The sequence below is a fragment of the Mytilus californianus genome, unplaced genomic scaffold (assembly GCF_021869535.1).
Source record: "Mytilus californianus isolate M0D057914Y unplaced genomic scaffold, xbMytCali1.0.p SCAF_6, whole genome shotgun sequence".
NCBI classification, from domain to species: Eukaryota; Metazoa; Mollusca; class Bivalvia; order Mytilida; family Mytilidae; genus Mytilus; species Mytilus californianus.
The window spans coordinates 95,346,074-95,367,167 of record NW_026262712.1 but is presented as its reverse complement, the minus strand read 5'-3'; the positions used below and the strand labels follow the sequence as shown (position 1 = coordinate 95,367,167).

General features: G+C 34.2%; 1 protein-coding gene across 1 annotated transcript in view; it reads left to right on the top strand.

Moving 5' to 3' along the window:
• Positions 1–20,819, top strand: part of LOC127704143 (acyl-CoA synthetase short-chain family member 3, mitochondrial-like) — a 36,353-nt gene extending 15,534 nt beyond the window's left edge. The window contains exons 7-17 of the mRNA XM_052208031.1: positions 2,699–2,794; positions 3,562–3,672; positions 4,295–4,338; positions 5,086–5,192; positions 7,559–7,654; positions 7,910–7,973; positions 8,534–8,615; positions 10,854–10,976; positions 14,268–14,367; positions 18,725–18,900; positions 19,970–20,819. Of these exons, the coding sequence (XP_052063991.1) occupies positions 2,699–2,794; positions 3,562–3,672; positions 4,295–4,338; positions 5,086–5,192; positions 7,559–7,654; positions 7,910–7,973; positions 8,534–8,615; positions 10,854–10,976; positions 14,268–14,367; positions 18,725–18,900; positions 19,970–20,053 (1,083 nt within the window). The 3' untranslated portion in view covers positions 20,054–20,819. The remainder of the gene's footprint in view (positions 1–2,698; positions 2,795–3,561; positions 3,673–4,294; positions 4,339–5,085; positions 5,193–7,558; positions 7,655–7,909; positions 7,974–8,533; positions 8,616–10,853; positions 10,977–14,267; positions 14,368–18,724; positions 18,901–19,969) is intronic.
• The last annotated feature ends 275 nt before the right edge of the window (positions 20,820–21,094 follow it).

Genomic DNA, 21,094 nt, shown 5'->3' with positions numbered 1-21,094 from the left:
TATTGTCTATTTAAGGTATGGTGGGCAGTGTCTGACCTTGGCTGGGTTATAGGACATTTTTACATTACATTATTTATTTAAGGTATGGTGGGCAGTGTCTGACCTTTGCTGGGTTGTAGGACATTTTTACATTATGCTGTCTATTTTAGGTATGGTGGGCAGTGTCTGACCTTGGCTGGGTTGTTGGACATTTTTACATTATGCTGTCTATTTTAGGTATGGTGGGCAGCATCTGACCTTGGCTGTGTTGTAGGACATTTTTACATTACACTGTCTGTTGTAGGTATGGTGATCATTGTCTGACCTTTGCTGGGTTGTAGGACATTTTTACATTATACAGTCTATTTTAGGTATGGTGAGCATTGTTTGACCTTTGCTGGGTTGATGGACATTTTTACATTATATTGTCTATTTTAGGTATGGTGTGCATTGTCTGACCTTTGCTAGGTTGTAGGACATTTTTACATTATATTGTCTCTTTTAGGTATGGTGGGCAGCATCTGACCTTGGCTGGATTGTAGGACATTTTTACACTATATTGTCTATTTTAGGTATGGTGAGCAGCGTCTGACCTTGGCTAGGTTGTAGGATTTTTTTTACACTATATTGTCTATTTTAGGTATGGTGGGCAGCATCTGACCTTGGCTGGGTTGTATAACATTTTTACATTACACTGTCTATTTTAGGTATGGTGAGCAGCGTCTGACCTTGGCTGGGTTGTATAACATTTTTACATTATACTGTCTATTTTAAGTATGGTGGGCAGCTTCTGACCTTGGCTGGGTTGTAGGACATTTTTTACACTATATTGTCTATTTTAGGTATGGTGAGCAGCATCTGACCTTGGCTGGGTTGTAGGACATTTTTACACTATATTGTCTATTTAGGTATGGTGTGCAGCATCTGACCTTGGCTAGGTTGTATAACATTTTTCATTATATTGTCTATTTTAGGTATGGTGGGCAGCGTCTGACCTTGGCTAGGTTGTATAACATTTTTACATTATATTGTCTATTTAAGGTATGGTGGGCAGCGTCTGACCTTGGCTGGGTTGTATAACATTTTTACATTATACTGTCTATTTTAGGTATGGTGAGCAGCGTCTGACCTTGGCTGGGTTGTAGGACATTTTTACATTATATTGTCTATTTTAGGTATGGTGGGCAGTGTCTGACCTTGGCTGAGTTGTAGGACATTATACATTTCATTGTGTATTTTAGGTATAGTGGGCAGCATCTGACCTTAGATGGGTTGTAGGACATTATACATTACTTTGTGTATTTTAGGTATGGTGGGCAGCGTCTGACCTTGGCTGAGTTGTAGGACATTATACATTACATTGTGTATTTTAGGTATGTTCGGCAGCGTCTTACCTTGGCTGAGTTGTAGGACATTATACATTACATTGTGTATTTTAGGTATGGTGGGCAGCATCTGACCTTGGATGGATTGTAGGACATTTTTGTTGAGCCTGCGACTTTTGTCGCAGAAAGCTAGACATAGGGATAGTGATCCGGCGGCGTCGGCGTTAGCTAACTTCTTCAAAGCTTTATATTTTAGAAGGTGGAAGGTCTGGATGCTTCATACTTTGTATACGGATGCCTCATGTTATGAAGTTTCCGTCAGTCACATATCCAATGTCCTTGACCTCATTTTCATGGTTCAGTGACTACTTGAAAAAAAAGTTAAGATTTTTTGTAATGTTAAATTCTCTCTTATTATAAGTAATAGGATAAGTATATTTGGTATGTGCGTACCTTGCAAGGTCCTCATGCCCGTCAGACAGTTTTCACTTGACCTTGACCTCATTTCATGGATCAGTGAACAAGGTTAAGTTTTGGTGGTCAAGTCCATATCTCAGATACTATAAGCAAAAGGTCTAGTATATTCGGTGTATGGAAGGACTGTAAGGTGTACATGTCCAACTGGCAGGTGTCATCTGACCTTGACCTCATTTTCATGGTTCAGTGGTTGTAGTTAAGTTTTTGTGTTTTGGTCTGTTTTTCTTATACTGTATGCAATAGGTCTACTATATTTGGTGTATGGAATGATTGTAAGGTGTACATGTCTAGCGGGCAGGTGTCATCTGACCTTGACCTCATTTTCATGGTTCAGTGGTCAAAGTTAAGTTTTTGAGTTTAGGTCTTTTTTTCTAATACTATATGCAATAGTTCAACTATATTTGGTGTATGGAAATATTTTATGATCTATTTGTCAGTCACGCAGGTTTTATTTGACCTTGACCTCATTTTCAAGGTTCATTGCTCAGTGTTAAGTTTTTGTGTTTTGGACTGTTTTTCTTAAACTATAAGCAATAGGTCAACTATATTTGTTGTATGGAAGAATTGTTAGCTGTACATGCCTGCCTAGCATGGTTTATCTGACCTTGACCTCGTTTTCATGGTTCATTGGTCAATGTTTAGTTTACTTGGTTAATGTTAAGTTTATGTGACAGTTGTAATTAAGCTTTATATTTAGGACTATCAACATAATATCAATGATTAGTAAAGAAGGCGAGACATTTCAGCGTGTGCACTCTTGTTACATTATATTGTCTATTTTAGGTATGGTGGGCAGTGTCTGACCTTGGCTGGGTTGTAGAACATTTTTATATTACATTGTGTATTTTAGGTATAGTAGGCAGTATCTGACCTTGGCTGGGTCATAGGACATTTTTACATTACATGGTGTATTTTAGGTATGGTGGGCAGCATCTGACCTTGGATGGGTTGTAGGACATTCATATATAGCATATGCACCTTTGCTCAATGGTAATACAACTATTTTGTTTGAGGTAAATTTTATACATGAAAATATCTGCATATAATTTCTATAAAGTATTCGGTAGATCCTTAAATTTTCTGTCCTTTCATCCTGTAGAATATGTTTTTTGATATAATTTTGATATAATGAAGACCAATTTGAATATTAAAAGAAATATAGCACACAAATCCCTTTTATTATGGTAAAAGTGCTAATCAAGGTTTACCTCCATTGTGAACGTTCATACCTATAATAAAAGTAAAAATATTGGAAGGAACAAAACCAAATGAATGTCAAAGGAATTACCAATTACAATCTAAGGTCATTGTCACCTATCTGAGTCAGTACCTTAATTTGAGCAAAAATAACACGCACAAAAACAATTAATGAAAACAACTTACATGTGAATATTGGAAAACATTGAGTTTTAAAGTATGTTTATGGGATGGATGAACTCAAAAAAACTGAACAACTGAATTCTGAATCTGTTTCTCAATTGAAGGTTTTGTCTGTAATTAATTCTGTTTAATGGCATTAAAATTTTGTTATTTGATTATGTTGAGTGGAAGCTTGACAAGAAGTAATCAAACAAGACATAGAGTACAAAAAACGGTAACAGTAATTTTAGTAATAAAAGCTCTTTAATAGTTGTTTTTATTCATTTCAGTATAAAACAACTCATTAATGAACCAACCAACTGTGTTGATAGTCAACAAAAAAAGTTGAAAATAAGCAAGCCTTTAAAAACCAGCTTTACAATTAATTATAATAAATATACATTAAACTCTTAATTTGCAGGGAAAACCTGTAGGAACCCCTGATCCAGGAGTGTATTTCAGAATTCTGAGGGAGCATGATGTGAAGGCCATGTTTGTAGCCCCTACAGCCCTCAGGGCTGTTAGGAGAGAAGTAAGACTGTTGATTAATTCACAAGCATAGTTCATTTACTTTAAATTTGGTAAACAAAACACTGTAAAAGTTTGACTGGCATCTTTTTTTAAGATAAAACTCTGAATTTAAGTTCATTAATCCTATTTTCTTTTTTAGGTTTATTTTATTTGAACAGTTTAGCAGTCAAATCACAATACAAAACAAATCCATTTTTGAGAAAAATAAAATGCTTGACCATGGATTTATGTCACATTTGTTGTTGGTGTAATTAATTTGTATCATAGTTCTATGGTTTAAACTTTGAAAAACAGCATAAATGGAAAAAAATGATAGCTTTTACAGTATTTAGAATTTTTGCATGAATTAAAGTTCAGTTTTCAAATTTTATCAGTTATCCATTTTTACTTGTTAACTTATTGTAATTATTAAAATTTAATCTTCTGACCAGATTTAGAAAAAACGTTTTTTTGTGTGTTTTTGAGTTTTTTTAATGGATTTTCTGTGTGTTTTTTTAGTTGTATCAGTATTGTGTGAGGATATCTTTCTTATTCAGTATGTTATCAACAAATTTTAGAAAATAAATAGCTCCTACAATTAAATAAGATCTTTAGGTAAGATATAATGTTATTGTTTTACACAGGATCCAGAGGCTGACTATGCTAAAAAGTATAAACCTTTACATGAGTAAGTAGTCAAAACTCTAGTTCATAGAATTAGTGAAGTTTTCTTGTTGAAGTGTTTTATAATAACTATGGGGTTTGGTTGAGTTACAGGGAAAATACTTTCACATTATTGAGGGGCCTGATGGGTTATTTTCGTTCTTCGTGATTGCATTTTCGCTATCGTGATCCGTTTTTATGCAGATTTTTTTTTTTATATATTTTCGTGATCCGTGATCATGGAAATCTATTTTCTGTGAATCGTGATTGACAAAAAAATCAACTCGTGAATCGTGATGAGACCCCCCCATCAGGCCCCTCATTATTAAAGATACCTTGTAATCTTGTAAAAGACTGAAATCTGTGTGCTTTATCTTAGAATATGTACACAATTTCTTTAAGTTAAGGATTTAAGCAATATTTTTTCTTTGATTAAGCACACTAATAATAACATTGCATGTCCTCTTCAGTTTTAGCTGATTTCCATTATACGGTAGTTGTTGTCCTTAAAATTTTAGTCTGCTTATAGCATGAATTTTCTTTTAAGATGTTGAAGAAATAAAATGATATTGTTTGTTATCTAAGATGCTGAATGCCACTTTTCAAAGAAAAAGAAATAACAAGATTTTATTTGATTTGTTTATTATAATTATCGGTACTTTCATTAGGTTTGTGGGATTTTCTTTTGAATTTTACATGGTTTATAATTTCTATAAATAGATTAAAGTTTCATATAAGATTCAAAATGTAAAGGTTAAATCTTTATCTTTAGGTTCCAGGCATTATTTGTAGCAGGGGAGCATTGTGATAAAGAGACAATGGAATGGTCCAGGAATGCTTTGGAAGGCAAACCTGTTTTAGATAACTGGTGGCAAACAGGTAAGGAATAATGGAACAGTCCAGTAATACTCTTGCATGCTAACATGATTTGTGACAAACAAGTGGGTAACAATGGAAAGATCCAGAACTGCTCAGGAAGGCAAACATGACATGGGGCTAACATGTAAGAGATAATGAATGGTCCAGGACTGCCCAGGAAGGCAAACATGACTTGGGGCTAACATGTAAGAGATAATGAATGGTCCAGGACTGCCCAGGAAGGCAAACATGACTTGAGGCTAACATGTAAGAGATAATGAATGGTCCAGGGCTGCCCAGGAAGGCAAACATGACTTGGGGCTAACAGGTAAGAGATAATGAATGGCCCAGGGCTGCCCAGGAAGGCAAACATGACTTGGGGCTAACATGTAAGAGATAATGATTGGTCCAGGACTGCCCAGGAAGGCAAACATGACTTGGGGCTAACGTGTAAGAGATAATGAATGGTCCAGGGCTTCCCAGGAAGGTAAACATGACATGGGGCTAACATGTAAGAGATAATGAATGGTCCAGGACTGCCCAGGAAGGTAAACATGACTTGGGGCTAACATGTAAGAGATAATGAATGGCCCAGGACTGCCCAGGAAGGCAAACATGACATGGGGCTAACATGTAAGAGATAATGAATGGTCCAGGACCGCTCAGGAAGGTAAACATGAAATGGGGCTAACATGTAAGAGATAATGAATGGTCCAGGGCTGCCTAGGAAGGCAAACATGACTTGGGGCTAACATGTAATAGATAATGAATGGTCCAGGACTGCCCAGGAAGGCAAACATGACTTGGGGCTAACATGTAAGAGATAATGAATGGTCCAGGACTGCTCAGGAAGGTAAACATGACATGGGGCTAACATGTAAGAGATAATGAATGGTCCAGGGCTGCCCAGGAAGGCAAACATGACATGGGGCTAACATGTAAGAGATAATGAATGGTCCAGGACTGCCCAGGAAGGCAAACATGACATGGGGCTAACATATAAGAGATAATGAATGGTCCAGGACTGCCCAGGAAGGCAAACATGACTTGGGGCTAATATGTAAGAGATAATGAATGGTCCAGGGCTGCCCAAGAAGGCAAACATGACTTGGGGCTAACATGTAAGAGATAATGAATGGTCCAGGACTGCCCAGGAAGGCAAACATGACTTGGGGCTAACATGTAAGAGATAATGAATGGTCCAGGACTGCCCAGGAAGGCAAATATGACATGGGGCTAACATGTAAGAGATAATGAATGTTCCAGGACTGCCCAGGAAGGTAAACATGACATGGGGCTAACATGTAAGAGATAATGAATGGTCCAGGACTGCACAGAAAGGTAAACATGACTTGGGCAGGACTGCCCAGGAAGGCAAACATGACATGGGGCTAACATGTAAGAGATAATGAATGGTCCAGGACTGCCCAGGAAGGCAAACATGACATGGCGCTAACATGTAAGAGATTATGAATGGTCCAGGGCTACCCTGGAAGGCAAACATGAAATGGGGCTAACATGTAAGAAATGATGAATGGTCCAGGGCTGCCCAGGAAGGCAAACATGACTTGGGGCTAACATGTAAGAGATAATGAATGGTCCAGGGCTGCCTAGGAAGGCAAACATGACTTGGGGCTAACATGTAAGAGATAATGAATGGTCCAGGAAGGTAAACATGACTTGGGGCTAACATGTAAGAGATAATGAATGGTCCAGGGCTGCCCAGGAAGGTAAACATGACATGGGGCTAACATGTAAGAGATAATGAATGGTCCAGGACTGCCCAGGAAGGTAAACATGACTTGGGGCAGGACTGCCCAGGAAGGCAAACATGACATGGGGCTAACATGTAAGAGATAATGAATGGCCCAGGACTGCCCAAGAAGGCAAACATGACTTGGGGCTAACATGTAAGAGATAATGAATGGTCCAGGGCTGCCCAGGAAGGCAAACATGATATGGGGCTAACATGTAAGAGATAATGAATGGTCCAGGGCTGCCCAGGAAGGCAAATATGACTTGGGGCTAACATGTAAGAGATAATGAATGGTCCAGGACTGCCCAGGAAGGTAAACATGACTTGGGGCTAACATGTAAGAGATAATGAATGGTCCAGGACTGCCCAGGAAGGCAAACATGACATGGGGCTAACATGTAAGTGATAATGAATGGTCCAGGAATGATTCAGAGGGTAAATCTGTTATATCACTATCAACAAGCAAGATAGGGCTAGAAAACCATTAAGAGACAATGAAAGATACAGGAATGTTTTCAAAAGCTGTTCTAATTTAGAACTGTTGTCATGAATCAATACATCATCTGAGTGTTATTCCAGTCTTATAAGAATTTATCTTCAGTATAATGAATCTGCCTTTTTTTATTTCTAGAGACTGGTTGGGCTATAACTTCAACATGTGCTGGTATGGGAATGAATCTAAAACCACCAACTGGTACTGCTGGTAAAGCTGTTCCTGGCTGGGATGGTAAGTTGAAATTTGGCATGTCTTGATCTTTGACCTGAAGTTTGAAATTATTAATTTTTGGGTGACATTTTTATATACAGGGATAGTAACAGCCCTTACATACACATCAACAAAAATGTACATCAAGTCAAGCAGAATGTCAGTTTTGCCTATCCTTTACCAGAATGAATTCTAAAGATAAAAGGAAATTAAATGTTTAAGTCTACTAAAACAATCACAGTTAGTTTTGATATTGTCTTTATGATATCTTTTCAGTGAAAGTTTTGAGGAAAGATTTAACCCCAGCAGAACCAGGAGAACTGGGTCAAATTGCTGTAAAGTGAGTAAATAAATTGTACATGTTATAATCACATGGTGACATATTGTATATGGTCATAAACACATTGAATTGCTACCTGTTTTATACCAATCCCCTTGTCTGTCTGTCTGTCTGTCTGTCGTCCAACAAATAATATCGTCACACTTTTCTCAGAAACTACTGAAAAATATTTAGTCAGCAAGTTGACAGTGATGAGTTGTAACAAGTGTTTGCTTTTCAAATCTGCCGATACTTTTTTTTCAATATGTTAAATGAAAAAAAAACAAATTTTTGTCACACTTTTCTCAGGAACTACTGAACAGAATTACTTGTAATTTTGCCAGCAGCAATAAAATGTAACATATAAGCACTTCTTTTATTTATTTTTCAATACTTAGTATGAAAACATGTGCAAAGTTGTTCAAAATACCTTTAAAAATACCTCCGATTACATTTACAAAATTATACGTAAAATGAAAATAATATTCTGAATTGAATATTTAAAATTATTATTAACATAGTCCATATTGCAGATGTTGTTTACTGGCTTTTTAACCAATACATGCTGTAATAAATTGTAGGCTGCCTTTACCACCTGGAGCTTTCAGCACACTGTGGGAGAGTGAGGAGAGATTCAAAGATACTTATTACAAGACAATACCAGTGAGTGCTAATTGGTCCTCTTGTTTATTATTTATATTGTTAAGGAGCATACAATTTGAGTGGAAAAAAAGAATTTATTGTACTGTAAATTTAGAAACTTCTACATGCATTTATTATTGTGATTATTGAACAGAGGGAAAACAATTGGAGATTAATTATAACTACTCCCAGGAAATACTGCATACAAATATTGCCACAAAATTTTAAAAACAAGAAACCTTTTTTTGGTAATTCCTATTATTCTAGCTGTAGCTGCTCTCTCTCCTTAGAGCTCGCAAGCTCTTTGATTTAAGTAGTGTTTAAATGTTTTATTTGATAAAACCTTCCCTGTGGGGGCCTGTCCATCCCTACTTGACTTTTCTTAAAACATATAGTGATATGGATTGCATTGTAGCTGCATAATTGTAGAGATAAGGATTTTGACATCAGTTTTATTGTCGAGCCTGCGACTTTTGTCGCAGAAAGCTCGACATAGGGATAGCGATCCGGCGGCGGCGGCGGCGGCGGCGGCGTTAGCTAACTTCTTAAAAGCTTTATATTTTAGAAGATGGAAGACCTGGATGCTTCATACTTTGTATATGGATGCCTCATGTTACGAAGTTTCCGTCAGTCACATGTCCAATGTCCTTGACCTCATTTTCATGGTTCAGTGACTACTTGAAAAAAAAGTTCAGATTTTTTGTAATGTTAAATTCTCTCTTATTATAAGTAATAGGATAACTATATTTGGTATGTGCGTACCTTGCAAGGTCCTCATGCCCGTCAGACAGTTTTCACTTGACCTCGACCTCATTTCATGGATCAGTGAACAAGGTTAAGTTTTCGTGGTCAAGTCCATATCTCAGATACTATAAGCAATAGGTCTAGTATATTCGGTGTATGGAAGGACTGTAAGGTGTACATGTCCAACTGGCAGGTGTCATCTGACCTTGACCTCATTTTCATGGTTCAGTGGTTATAGTTTAGTTTTTGTGTTTTGGTCTGTTTTTCTTATACTGTATGCAATAGGTCTACTATATTTGGTGTATGGCATGATTGTAAGGTGTACATGTCTAGCTGGCAGGTGTCATCTGACCTTGACCTCATTTTCATGGTTCAGTGGTCAAAGTTAAGTTTTTGAGTTTTGGTCTTTCTTTCTAATACTGCATGCAATAGGTCAGCTATATTTGGTGTATGGAATGATTGTAAGGTGTACATGTCTAGCTGGCAGGTGTCATCTTACCTTGACCTCATTTTCATGGTTCAGTGGTCAAAGTTAAGTTTTTGAGTTTTGGTCTTTTTTTCTAATACTATATGCAATAGTTCAACTATATTTGGTGTATGGAAATATTTTATGATCTATATGTCAGTTACGCAGGTTTTATTTGACCTTGACCTCATTTTCAAGGTTCATTGCTCAGTGTTAAGTTTTTGTGTTTTCGTCTGTTTTTCTTAAACTATAAGCAATAGGTCAACTATATTTGTTGTATGGAAGAATTGTTAGCTGTACATGCCTGCCTAGCATGGTTCATCTGACCTTGACCTCATTTTCATGGTTCATTGGTCAATGTTTAGTTTACTTGGTTAATGTTAAGTTTATGTGACAGTTGTAATAAAGCTTTATATTTAGGACTATCAACATAATATCAATGATTAGTAAAGAAGGCGAGACATTTCAGCGTGTGCACTCTTGTCATTATCCAGTATGTGTGTCACAAGTAAGGCCACAACTAAAACATGCTTATTTTGTGACTTTACTACAACTGAACTTTTTCCTCCAATTAACCTAATGACAATGTTGGTAATATAATCACTTTTGATTTATAACATCAAATATTTTTCAAATAAGAAATTTTTTCAAATTTTCACAATTATAATCAACAGACAATTCAAAAATGTCAGACAATATTCAAACTCAATGCCACTGTTCTTTATAATAATGCTTTCTTTATATAAAACAGATCAAAGAAAATATAATTGTATGTTTTAAAGTTTGGAAGAGCGTATATAGTTCACAAATCTTTTTCAATGCAAGCAGTAATGCATTCATAAATACCTTATATATCCTTCCTTCATTCAGTTACATCTGTAAGTGCTGTGGCTATAACTGATCATTTCATATTGGCAAATATTTTATCAAATTTATTTAGATATGTATCACTATGACAGTAGGAGGAAGAATTATACCAGGGTTATTTTCTAGAACTGATGATGTCAGTTTATCATTGACAACAATAATCATTTATTTTTACAATGCAGGGGTATTATGACACAATGGATGCAGGGTTTATGGATGAAGAAGGGTATGTAAGTGTAATGGCTAGAACGGACGATGTTATCAATGTAGCAGGACACAGATTATCTACTGGTCAACTTGAAGAGGTAAGGTTAGATATGTTTCTGTTATTGTACTCACAGTTTGATAAATTGGGATTGTATAGAGATCACTATATGCATTCATTTTACAATCTACACTCCTCAGAATTTACAAGTGACTTTTTTCTATTAAATGCATTTTTACCTATTTTTTTATTCCAATGATTTTGATGTGGTTTTCTTTAGCAGAACATAGACTTTGTCTGTAGCATAAGAATTGGGAGGTGTTGGGTGAGCTATTCTCATAAATCTTATCTGTAAAATCTCAAAATATGTCTGTCTGAAAAAAATGTTTTTGTAATATCTTTACAAACATTTGTTGTAAGAATTATGAAACAAACTGATTGTTTTCTTTAAAACTTCTGAAAAGTCAGTTAAAAATGGCATAACAACAACACTGGAAACATGTGGTACGGGGACACAGTTATCGTCCTTTAATTTTTGTTGTCTACAAATAGAGTCCTAGTGTGGACAGTGTATTACTTGCTAATATTTTTCATTCACCTTCCGAATTTATTTCTTTATATTTTATGCATAAAATAGTAAGTACATGTTAAAAAAATTTGAGGCATGAATTTTTAGTTATATTGATTTGGTCCAGTTTGAAAAGGTAAAAAAGTTTGTCTGAAGCTGTCAAACTGAATTATAGACCCCCTTTACATAAAATTGACCATATCTTGAGGTAGAGCCGATAAACTTTTCTATAATTTTGATATAATTCGTCCCAAAAGTATTACATTACACTGTAAAAAATCTTTTTGGATAGAGCAGGTGCAATTTTTTTAATTTGCATTTTTTATCTAAAAGAAATGCACTACGCAATAACTGTTCTTGGGCTATTTACTTTATGAGTCTAAAAATAATGTAAAATGACTATCCTGTGCACTATATCAGTAAACCAGAACACTTTTAGCATTAATGATTAAAGTTTCGTTGGTGGTGCTGAAAATAGGTTTGTGACTGATATAGAAATTTCATTTCTTTACCAAATTACTTTGAACAATTTTAAAAGTCTTTCTTGAGAAAAATATAGATGATTTTGTAAAATCATCTTTTAATTGGAATATGATAAGGCAGTGTTAAGAAGTTAAAAAAAAAAATCAATCAGTTTATCAATATGGTCATTTTTTGTTTGATATTTTTTCCCAAATGCATGGTAAAATTCATATGAAATATACCCTAGTTTTGCATAAAAATTGTTGAGTATAGACTATATTTTTACAGAGTTACTTCCCTTTAAATGATTCAGAAATTAGATATGGGTTTTGTCATCAATGTAATACAAGTTAACATAAAATCTTTTCCATTCAGCAAGTTCTAATTGAAATAAAGATTAGTGAAATAAAAAGTGTATCTAATGAGATTATGTTTTAAAATATTGTAATATTGTTTACATGAATGTACCATTTGTCATTTCTATTTGTTGATCGTAAGTAATGCTTGATAATTGAAATTCAAACGGAAGAAAAATAATAATAAAATTTCTGAAGACACAAAAATGTGTTCACTATGTATACAAGATGAATTGATGGAAATGTAACCAATAATAGGCAACCATACAGCCTTCAATAGAGAAGATTGACCCTTAATTTATTACAAAACAATTTACGAAAATTAAATGTGACTGACATGAACCAACAACAACCACTGAACTTCAGGCTCCTGACTTGGGACAGGCACATTCGAATGTGGCAGGTTAAATATGTTGAAGGCGCCAACTCTACCCCTAACCTGGGACAGTGGTGTAACAGTACAACATAAGTACAAACTATAAAAAATCAGTTGAAAAGGCTTATCTCACCAGATCAATACAATGCAGGAAAACACTTAACAAAAACACAGACCAGAAGTAGCAGGGAATTTATACATCCCTAAAAACAAAAAAGAGACAAAGTACAGATCTGAGAGTACTTGCAGTTACTGACAGCTAGTTCAAAGCCAATAACAACTAATAAAAAAATCATGTATTTAAGACTAAAATAGCAATCAGTACATATACAACATCCAATGGATTTAGTGTAAAGAAGTCATTCACAGTCAGAGAAAAACATGACCTTGTGCAATACCAAAATATAGGTATTGAAAGATTGTAGTACCGTGAATGTGAATATGTGTATAACAATAATATTTAGTATGGTTTTAATTTACTGATAACAAAATCAATATTTATACCAATAAAAATAATATTCAAAAAGATCTAATTACAGTGTTGAATTGGTAACCTTTTAGAATAAGTTTATTTAAAGGATTTTTAAGTATTACGTACATGGGGGACTTATATTTGCCTCCCCATGCCGCTAAACTTATATTTGAATGAGAGCAACAAAAACACATCTATTGCCATGGCAGGTTTATTCAGAAGAGACAGATTACATCACATGACAAATATGCGTCATTATACAAAGGGACACAACTCTCACGACTTAACTACAAAACACATACGACCATATATGTACATGTATATAACATAAGTTTACCTGTATCTTATCTAAATTTCTGGGCTCTGTAAACAACATCACCATCAAAATTAGGATAAATTTTCTACAGGTACAGCCAAACTTGCAAACCAAATCTTTGTATCTATGGAATAATTTAGTAAAGGTTTTAAGTAATTTGTGGTAACAAAATCCCTGACTTAGTAATTTACCAGTTACACCTCATTACGCTTATTGAACTCCAAGATGTCACTACAGATATGAGCATAGCAAACGAGTTGTGATATATAAACACCATTAGACGGTGCCAAAGGAACATCAAAATTTTGGCCATAAAATTCATAATAGCACAGGAACAATGTGTGCTATTAAAGGGCACAATTGGTGCCCATAGGAATACCTACAACCTGTTGATAAATTTTATTGCTGAAACATACATAAATTACTGTTTGTTTGAAAATAAGAGAATGTGTCAATATTTAGTTTTTTGAAGATTTTATTTATTATTTCATTTCAGGCTATGTTCGAAAGTGAATATTGAGTTGTTTTAAGATTTTATTTATTCCATTTCAGGCCATGTTAGAAAGTAGATATTTAGTTGGTTCAAGATTTTATTTATTCCATTCCAGTTCATGTTAGAAAGTCAATATTTAGTTGTTTTAAGATCTTATTTATCCCATTCCAGTCCATGTTGGACAGTCAATATTTAGTTGTTTTAAGATTTTATGTATTATTCCATTTCAGATCATGTTAGAAAGTGAATATTTAGTTGCTTTAAGATTTTATGTATTATTCCATTTCAGACCATGTTAGAAAGTGAATATTTAGTTGTTTCAAGATTTTATTTATTATTCCATTCCAGGCCATGCTAGAAAGTGAATATTTAGCAGAAGCAGCAGTAGTTGGAATACCTGATGAATTGAAAGGAGAAGTTCCACTTGGGCTGTGTGTTCTAAAACATGGTATGTATTAAGAATAAAGTGCCTACCTTCTCAAGCTTCTTTCTGCTAAAAACTCAATCTTGATATAATTTTAGTACTGTTTTTTTTTTATTTCTGTTATGTTAAGGGTTTTTAAAGGCAGTGCCTTAATGCCTTTAATGGTATCAGGCAATAACCATTTTGTTTCTACGTGGGGGGTAAATATGTCACAATTGAAATCCTAAAAAGTGGAATTTTTCTTCTTCTATTGTGATATTCTGTGTTTTTTATTGTAATTTATTGACATTGTGAAGTAAAGAATTGAACGTTTTTTTGTAAGTTTTCAAAATTTAAGATAGAGCAGTCAACTGATTGACATACTGATATTACTTAGAAATCCATGTGAAAGAGTTCTGGTTTATTTCGAGTGATATTTTAATCTTGAGTTGCTTTTAAGATCGTTTCAGTCATTGATATAACAATGAAAAGTCGACTGATCTATGCTTAGTCGCCACATGTCAATAAAAACTCAGTTTCTCTGGAATCCGATTATTTTTTATTTTTTCTCATCAGAACATTTGGTACGTTGAATATTGCTGAAATCCGCCTAAACTATCAATATCCATCTAGAATTTATCGAAAACCAAAGCTGTTGTAAAATCATCTGACCCTCCCGACATAACTATCATGTCAGACCCTTTGTCAGGTAAACAATTTCGATCTATTAGGTCCGATAAAAGATTTTTTTTTGAATCCGAAACTAACAGTGCCAAAGTTGACATGTGAAAAATTCATTACACTCAGGTTTCTACCTCTGTAAATTGAAAATGTAAAAACCTGAGTGTATCTAACTTATTTGATTTAAAGGCCCAACATGTTCAATGCTAATTAACAAGTGATCATAGTTTGATAGAACAATCAACAGGTGATTGAATAGTAATTACTCGATACGGCTTCTCTTTATGGCACACACCAAGGATGATTAAAGGTAAATACCAGCATTAATAGAAAAGTGGAGTGTTGTCAAAATATCATCGATCTGAAGGTTTTGATGCCTAAAAAAACATTAATAAACTTTTCAACTCGGCAAAGACACACTCCAATGTGGACATTAAAGGACTTTCAGCATGATCCAGAAGTTCTGAACTGACAGCATTGTCAACTATGACTCGAAGACAATTCACATCCTCCCTAGTCCAAATAATTATGACGTTTTGTACGGCTTTTTGATAAAAAAAATTTGGATGCCTTCCTTCGGTCGTAGGAACAAGGATCAGGATTACATTAGTAGGTTGGGGAGGATCCTCATAAATGGGTTAAGCCATTATCAACTGATTTTTACAGTTTGTTCTTATGTTGTGCTGTTACACCACTGTCCCAGGGTAGGGGAGGGTTGAGCGCTCACAAACATGTTTAACCCCGCCACATTCTTTATGTGCCTGTTCAAAGTCCGGAGCCTGTGGTTCAGTGGTTGTCGTTGGTTCATGTCGGTCATACTTGTTTTTTGTAAATTGTTTTGTTTTAAATTAGGCCATTAGTTATCTCAATTGGATTGTTTCATATTTTTCATGTCAGGGCCTTTTATAGCCAACTATTTGGTATTGGTTTTTTATACACCCGTTTACGGGACGTATTATGGTATACCGTTGTCCGTCCGTCCATCTGTCCGTCCGTCCGTCGTCAACATGTCAGACATTAACTCAAAAAAGCTTTAACCAATACACATGAAACTTTGGTGAATTGTTTATATCTATTGACTTGAGCTCCCTTTTGTTTTTTATAAGTTTCAGATTTACAGTTTCCAGGTTTTGGGGTTTTATTCATTAAAAAAGGGGGGATTTTCCAGTTTTCCGACAATAACTCAAGAATGCTTTCACCAACATGCAAGGAATTTTGGTGAATTGTTTATATCTATTGATATGAGCTCCCTTTCGATTTTTATAAATTTGAGATTTTATGTTTCCGAGTTACAGGGTTTTATTCATAAAAAAAGGGGATTTTCCAGTTTTTGGACAATAACACAAAAATGCTTACAGCAGTTCTCATGAAACTTTGCTGAATTGTTTATATCTGTTGATGAAAGCTCCCTTTAGAATGTTATAAGTTTTACATTTTACATTTCTGAGTTATGGGGTTTTATTCATTAAAAAGGGGGAATTTTCCAGTTTTTGGACAATAACTCAAAAATGCTTTCAGCAGTTCTCATTTTTGCCCTAACTGTTCAGGGTTGGACCTCTGCGGGCGTATCCAGCTGCACTCAGCGAAGCAGTTTTTTTCTCATTGTTGAAGGCCGTGCGGTTGCCAATAATTGCTTCCATCCACTTCAGTTGAATTTGGGTGGATAGTTGTCTCATTGGCAATCATACCACATCTCATTATTTTTATATTACGTACATGACCGTCATGAATTTGAAAATTATGGTAGTATCAGGCTTTCTCAGAGTTGGACGTAGACAATCACAAACAATAATTGGTGACCTGGCATGGTCATTTTTTGGAGTCATACTTTGAATTATTTACAATTTTGCTCAGAATTTTTTGAAGAATAGCGATTTTCTGGGAAAGAGTGGACACTTACAGATGCTTCATATAACTCAATGTTTTTTTAGATAAATTCACACCAAACAATCATGATGAACTGGAATGTTGTTGCTTTTTAAACTCAAGATGTGAATAACCACAAATCATGAAAATCAAAATTGACCCTAAATATTCAATTGCACTTTGTTGAATATAAAACAAAAAATCAATTTGTTTGTAGAAAAAGTCAATCCTAAGTTGCTCTGTAGATGGTAAAATTTTATATTAAAAGATATTTGTGCATCAATATACTCATACAATAATATGTTCTTTGGAAATGCAATGTAGAATTATCATTTCCATGCCATAAAATTATAAATCCTGTAGGTAACTGCCTTTTCAACGCATTCACGCTTTGATTTTTTTATTTTGGCCACTCAGATTTTTGGTATTCAAGCATACCTGAGGAAGGTTATTTCAGCAAAATGTGGTTTGCTCACTGAATTGGTTTTATATGATATATTCAACCTACTTTAAGTGTTGAATTTTTCATGCTTGAGTTTTTTTCGCTTATTTCTCAATCACTTAAGATGTCAGAAAATATCCCCTGTGTGAATAGTTTGTACAAATCAACCTTGTTGACTTATCTTTCAAATCACCAATTTAACCTCACATGAAAAATTCCTGAATTAGAATCATGAAAATATCAATGTGGGAAAATTTCGATGCTTACAGTATTCATAGTCATAAAAAAGTTAGGTACTTTTATCTAGATATGTTAAAAAAGGGTCAGTCTAAATTACCAAATAGTACAATGATAGCAAACACACTATTGGAACCAAAATGTTTACAGCTGACTTATTAGCGATTGTATAAAAATTGTTAATAGCTTGCTGTTCCGTGTGAGCCAAGGCTCCGTGTTGAAGGCCGTACTTTGACCTATAATGGTTTACTTTTACAAATTGTGACTTGGATGGAGAGTTGTCTCATTGGCACTCATACCACATCTTCTTATATCTATATAAAGTTATTGAAGTTTGCTTGATTGTTCTGTGGGCCATAAAATCAATACTACCTATTCAAAGAATTACTATTGTCGTTGTAAGCTATCCAAATAATAACTATTGTCATTGTCAGCTATTCAAAGAATAACTATTGTCATTGTTAGCTATTCAGAGAATAACTATTGTCATTGTTAGCTATTCAAAGAATTACTATTGTCATTTTATCTATTCAAAGAATTACTATTGTCATTGTTACCTATTCACAGAATTACAATTGTCATTGTTAGCTATTCAAAGAGTAGCTATTGTCATTGTTACCTATTCAAAGAATAACTATTGTCATTGTAAGCTATTCAAAGAATTGAAATTGTTATTGTTGGCTATTCAAAGAATTACGATCGTCATTGATAATTATTCAAAGATTTACTATTGTTATTGTTAGCTATTCAAAGATTTACTATTTTCATTGTTAGCTATTCAGAGAATAACTATTGTCATTGTTAGCTATTCAAAGATTTACTATTTTCATTTTTAGCTATTCAAAGATTTACTAATGTCATTGATAGCTGTTCAAAGAATTACTATTGTCATTAATAGCTATTCAAAGATTTACTATTGTCATTGTTAGTTATTCAAAGAATTACAATTGTCATTGTTACCAACTCAAGAGTAACTATATTGTTATTGTTAGCTATTTAACTCATGGAATAGGTTATCAAAGGATGATTATACTACAGAACTGATTTCTACCACTTTATATATATATAAACTTATACAGAGTTCACGGTTTGCCAAACAAACAAGAAAAAAGTTATTTTAATCCATACATTTTGGTCGGACAGACAGTAATAGAAGAATTAATTTTCTTATTTTAGGAATAACTGTAGATAATGAGAAGATATTTGACAATGTACGAGGTCAAGTTAGGAAGAATATTGGACCTGTTGCTAGCTTCAATCTTATGGTGGTTGTACCCAAGCTTCCAAAGACAAGATCAGGGAAAATTGCCAGGAATACCATTGCTGCAATGGCTGCTGGGAAAGAATATAAGGTAGAATGTAGTTTTACAATTTGAATTATTCAAAAGCAAATAACACTTTGTTTTTGTATGTTAGAATTATGTTAAGAATGAGGCAACCTTACACTTTATACCTATTCTACTGTCATCCACATCCTATATGCATCTGTTTTGTCATCATAGTTTTACTAATTCCATTCTTTCTCAGTCAAAAACAAATGCAAACTGTAGAAGTACTTTTCTTCTTGTGTGTCAGGTTTATTGGTTGTGAAAACATTATTGGTTTGTGATTTAAAGATTACCACATTCATACTGATGAAATAAAAAAGATTTTTTAGGGGGTACTTAATTTTATGTTGGGAGGGTACTAAGAAATCTGCCAAATTTATACCCAATGACCAATAATACTTTCATAGTTTGTACTTTTGCAAATAGGGACCTGCAAAATTTGCCTGTGTCACCAAAGGTAAACTATATTTGATGCACAGTTACGGAGTGCATAGATTTTTTATTGGAATATATATGCAAGACTGCCATTAAGGAGGATTATGGATAATGAAATTGATTGATATGCACTTGTGTATATATATAAGTGTTCAAAATAAACCAAATATTGACAACATTCAGTTCAATATCTTTAATTAACACAAAATTTATTGAGAAAGGGACTTACGGTCTGACAAAATCATCAATGATTTCATTTTGTCAATAAAAAAATCCTGTTTGCCAGTAAATTTCTCAAAGAACTGTAAAAGGTCAATGTCTAAGTTTTGTATTTCTGGTTGGCTACATTTTACTTTCGACAACCGAGAAAAGTAAAGTGGTGGACTATTAAGTATCTTTTTTGTGATGTCACCTGTCACAGAGAGCACTAATTCTCTAATATTGAAGGTATTAATTAGGTGTTAGACTTAGTCGAAAAAATTTATTTTTAAATCCAGATTGCAGAACTTCATTTGACTATTTGGAAATAGATGCTGAGTGATGCATTTTATAACAATATGATCTAACATTGCATACTAAATTTTATTTGATACTTATTTAATATCTAATATATATTTCTTAATAATTAAAATTAACGTTCCATTCTATGCCATGATAGATACCAGTGACTATAGAAGATGCTTCAGTATATCCTGCCATCCAGTCAGCATTGGAGATCATCGGTTATCCTAAAAGTTGGTGAACATTTCACTGTTGTGTAATGTGTATACCACTAATAATTTTTGTCTCGTCTGCAATGAAAGTCACGGAAAGCGAGACATAGTGATTGCTTTTCCTGCAGCGACAGCTCCTGCGTCAACAATTGTTAAGTTTTCTGCTTAAGTTAATTTGATAGGTACTACTTGTAATAGATCATTGATATTTAATATAAAGTTGCATTACTGTCAGTACATATCAGTTTGATGACTATTTTGAGGCCCTGCCGCCTAGGACATGGTCCAGTGACTTTGAATAAATTAGCAACTTTCAATGTTAAGTTATCTGCTAAAATTAGTTTGGTAGGATCTACTTGTGAAAGATCAATGATATTTTGTATGAAGTCGCATTACTATCAGTACATATCAGTTTGACAACTATTTTGAGGCCCTGCCACCTAGGACATGGTCCAGTGACTTTTATTTCATTAGCAATTTTCAATGTTAAGTTAGTTTGATAGGATCTACTTGTGATAGATCAATGATATTTTGTATGAAGTTGCATTACTATCAGTTCATATCAGTTTTGATGACTTTTTCGAGGCCCTGCCCCTAGGTCATGGTCCAGTAACTTTGAATTAATTAGCAATTTTCAATGTAAAGTTTTTCTGCTTAAGTCAGTTTGATAATAACTACTTGTGATAGATCAATGATATTTTGTATAAAGTTACATTGCTGTCTGTACATCTCATTTTGTCGACCATTATCAGGCCCTGCCAACTAGATCATGGTCCAGTGACTGAATTAATAAGCAATGTTTTTTGTCTTTTTCTGAATTTTATGCTGACAGGCGAGACATATCTCTGTGTCAACAGTTTATTATACTAATATGTTTTAGTTCTATGGTGGATTTTTATCTCCCGCTTTTGTGCTAATACTTTAATATGATGCTACTTTTTCTTTTGTGTGTAATACATGAAAATGGAAGTTAAAACATGTGCATGAAGTTCAGAGTCTTATTATGTACACACTTAAACTTCATTTTGAGATTGAAGACGAACTCTTAGAAATATCTGCCACTGCTTTAT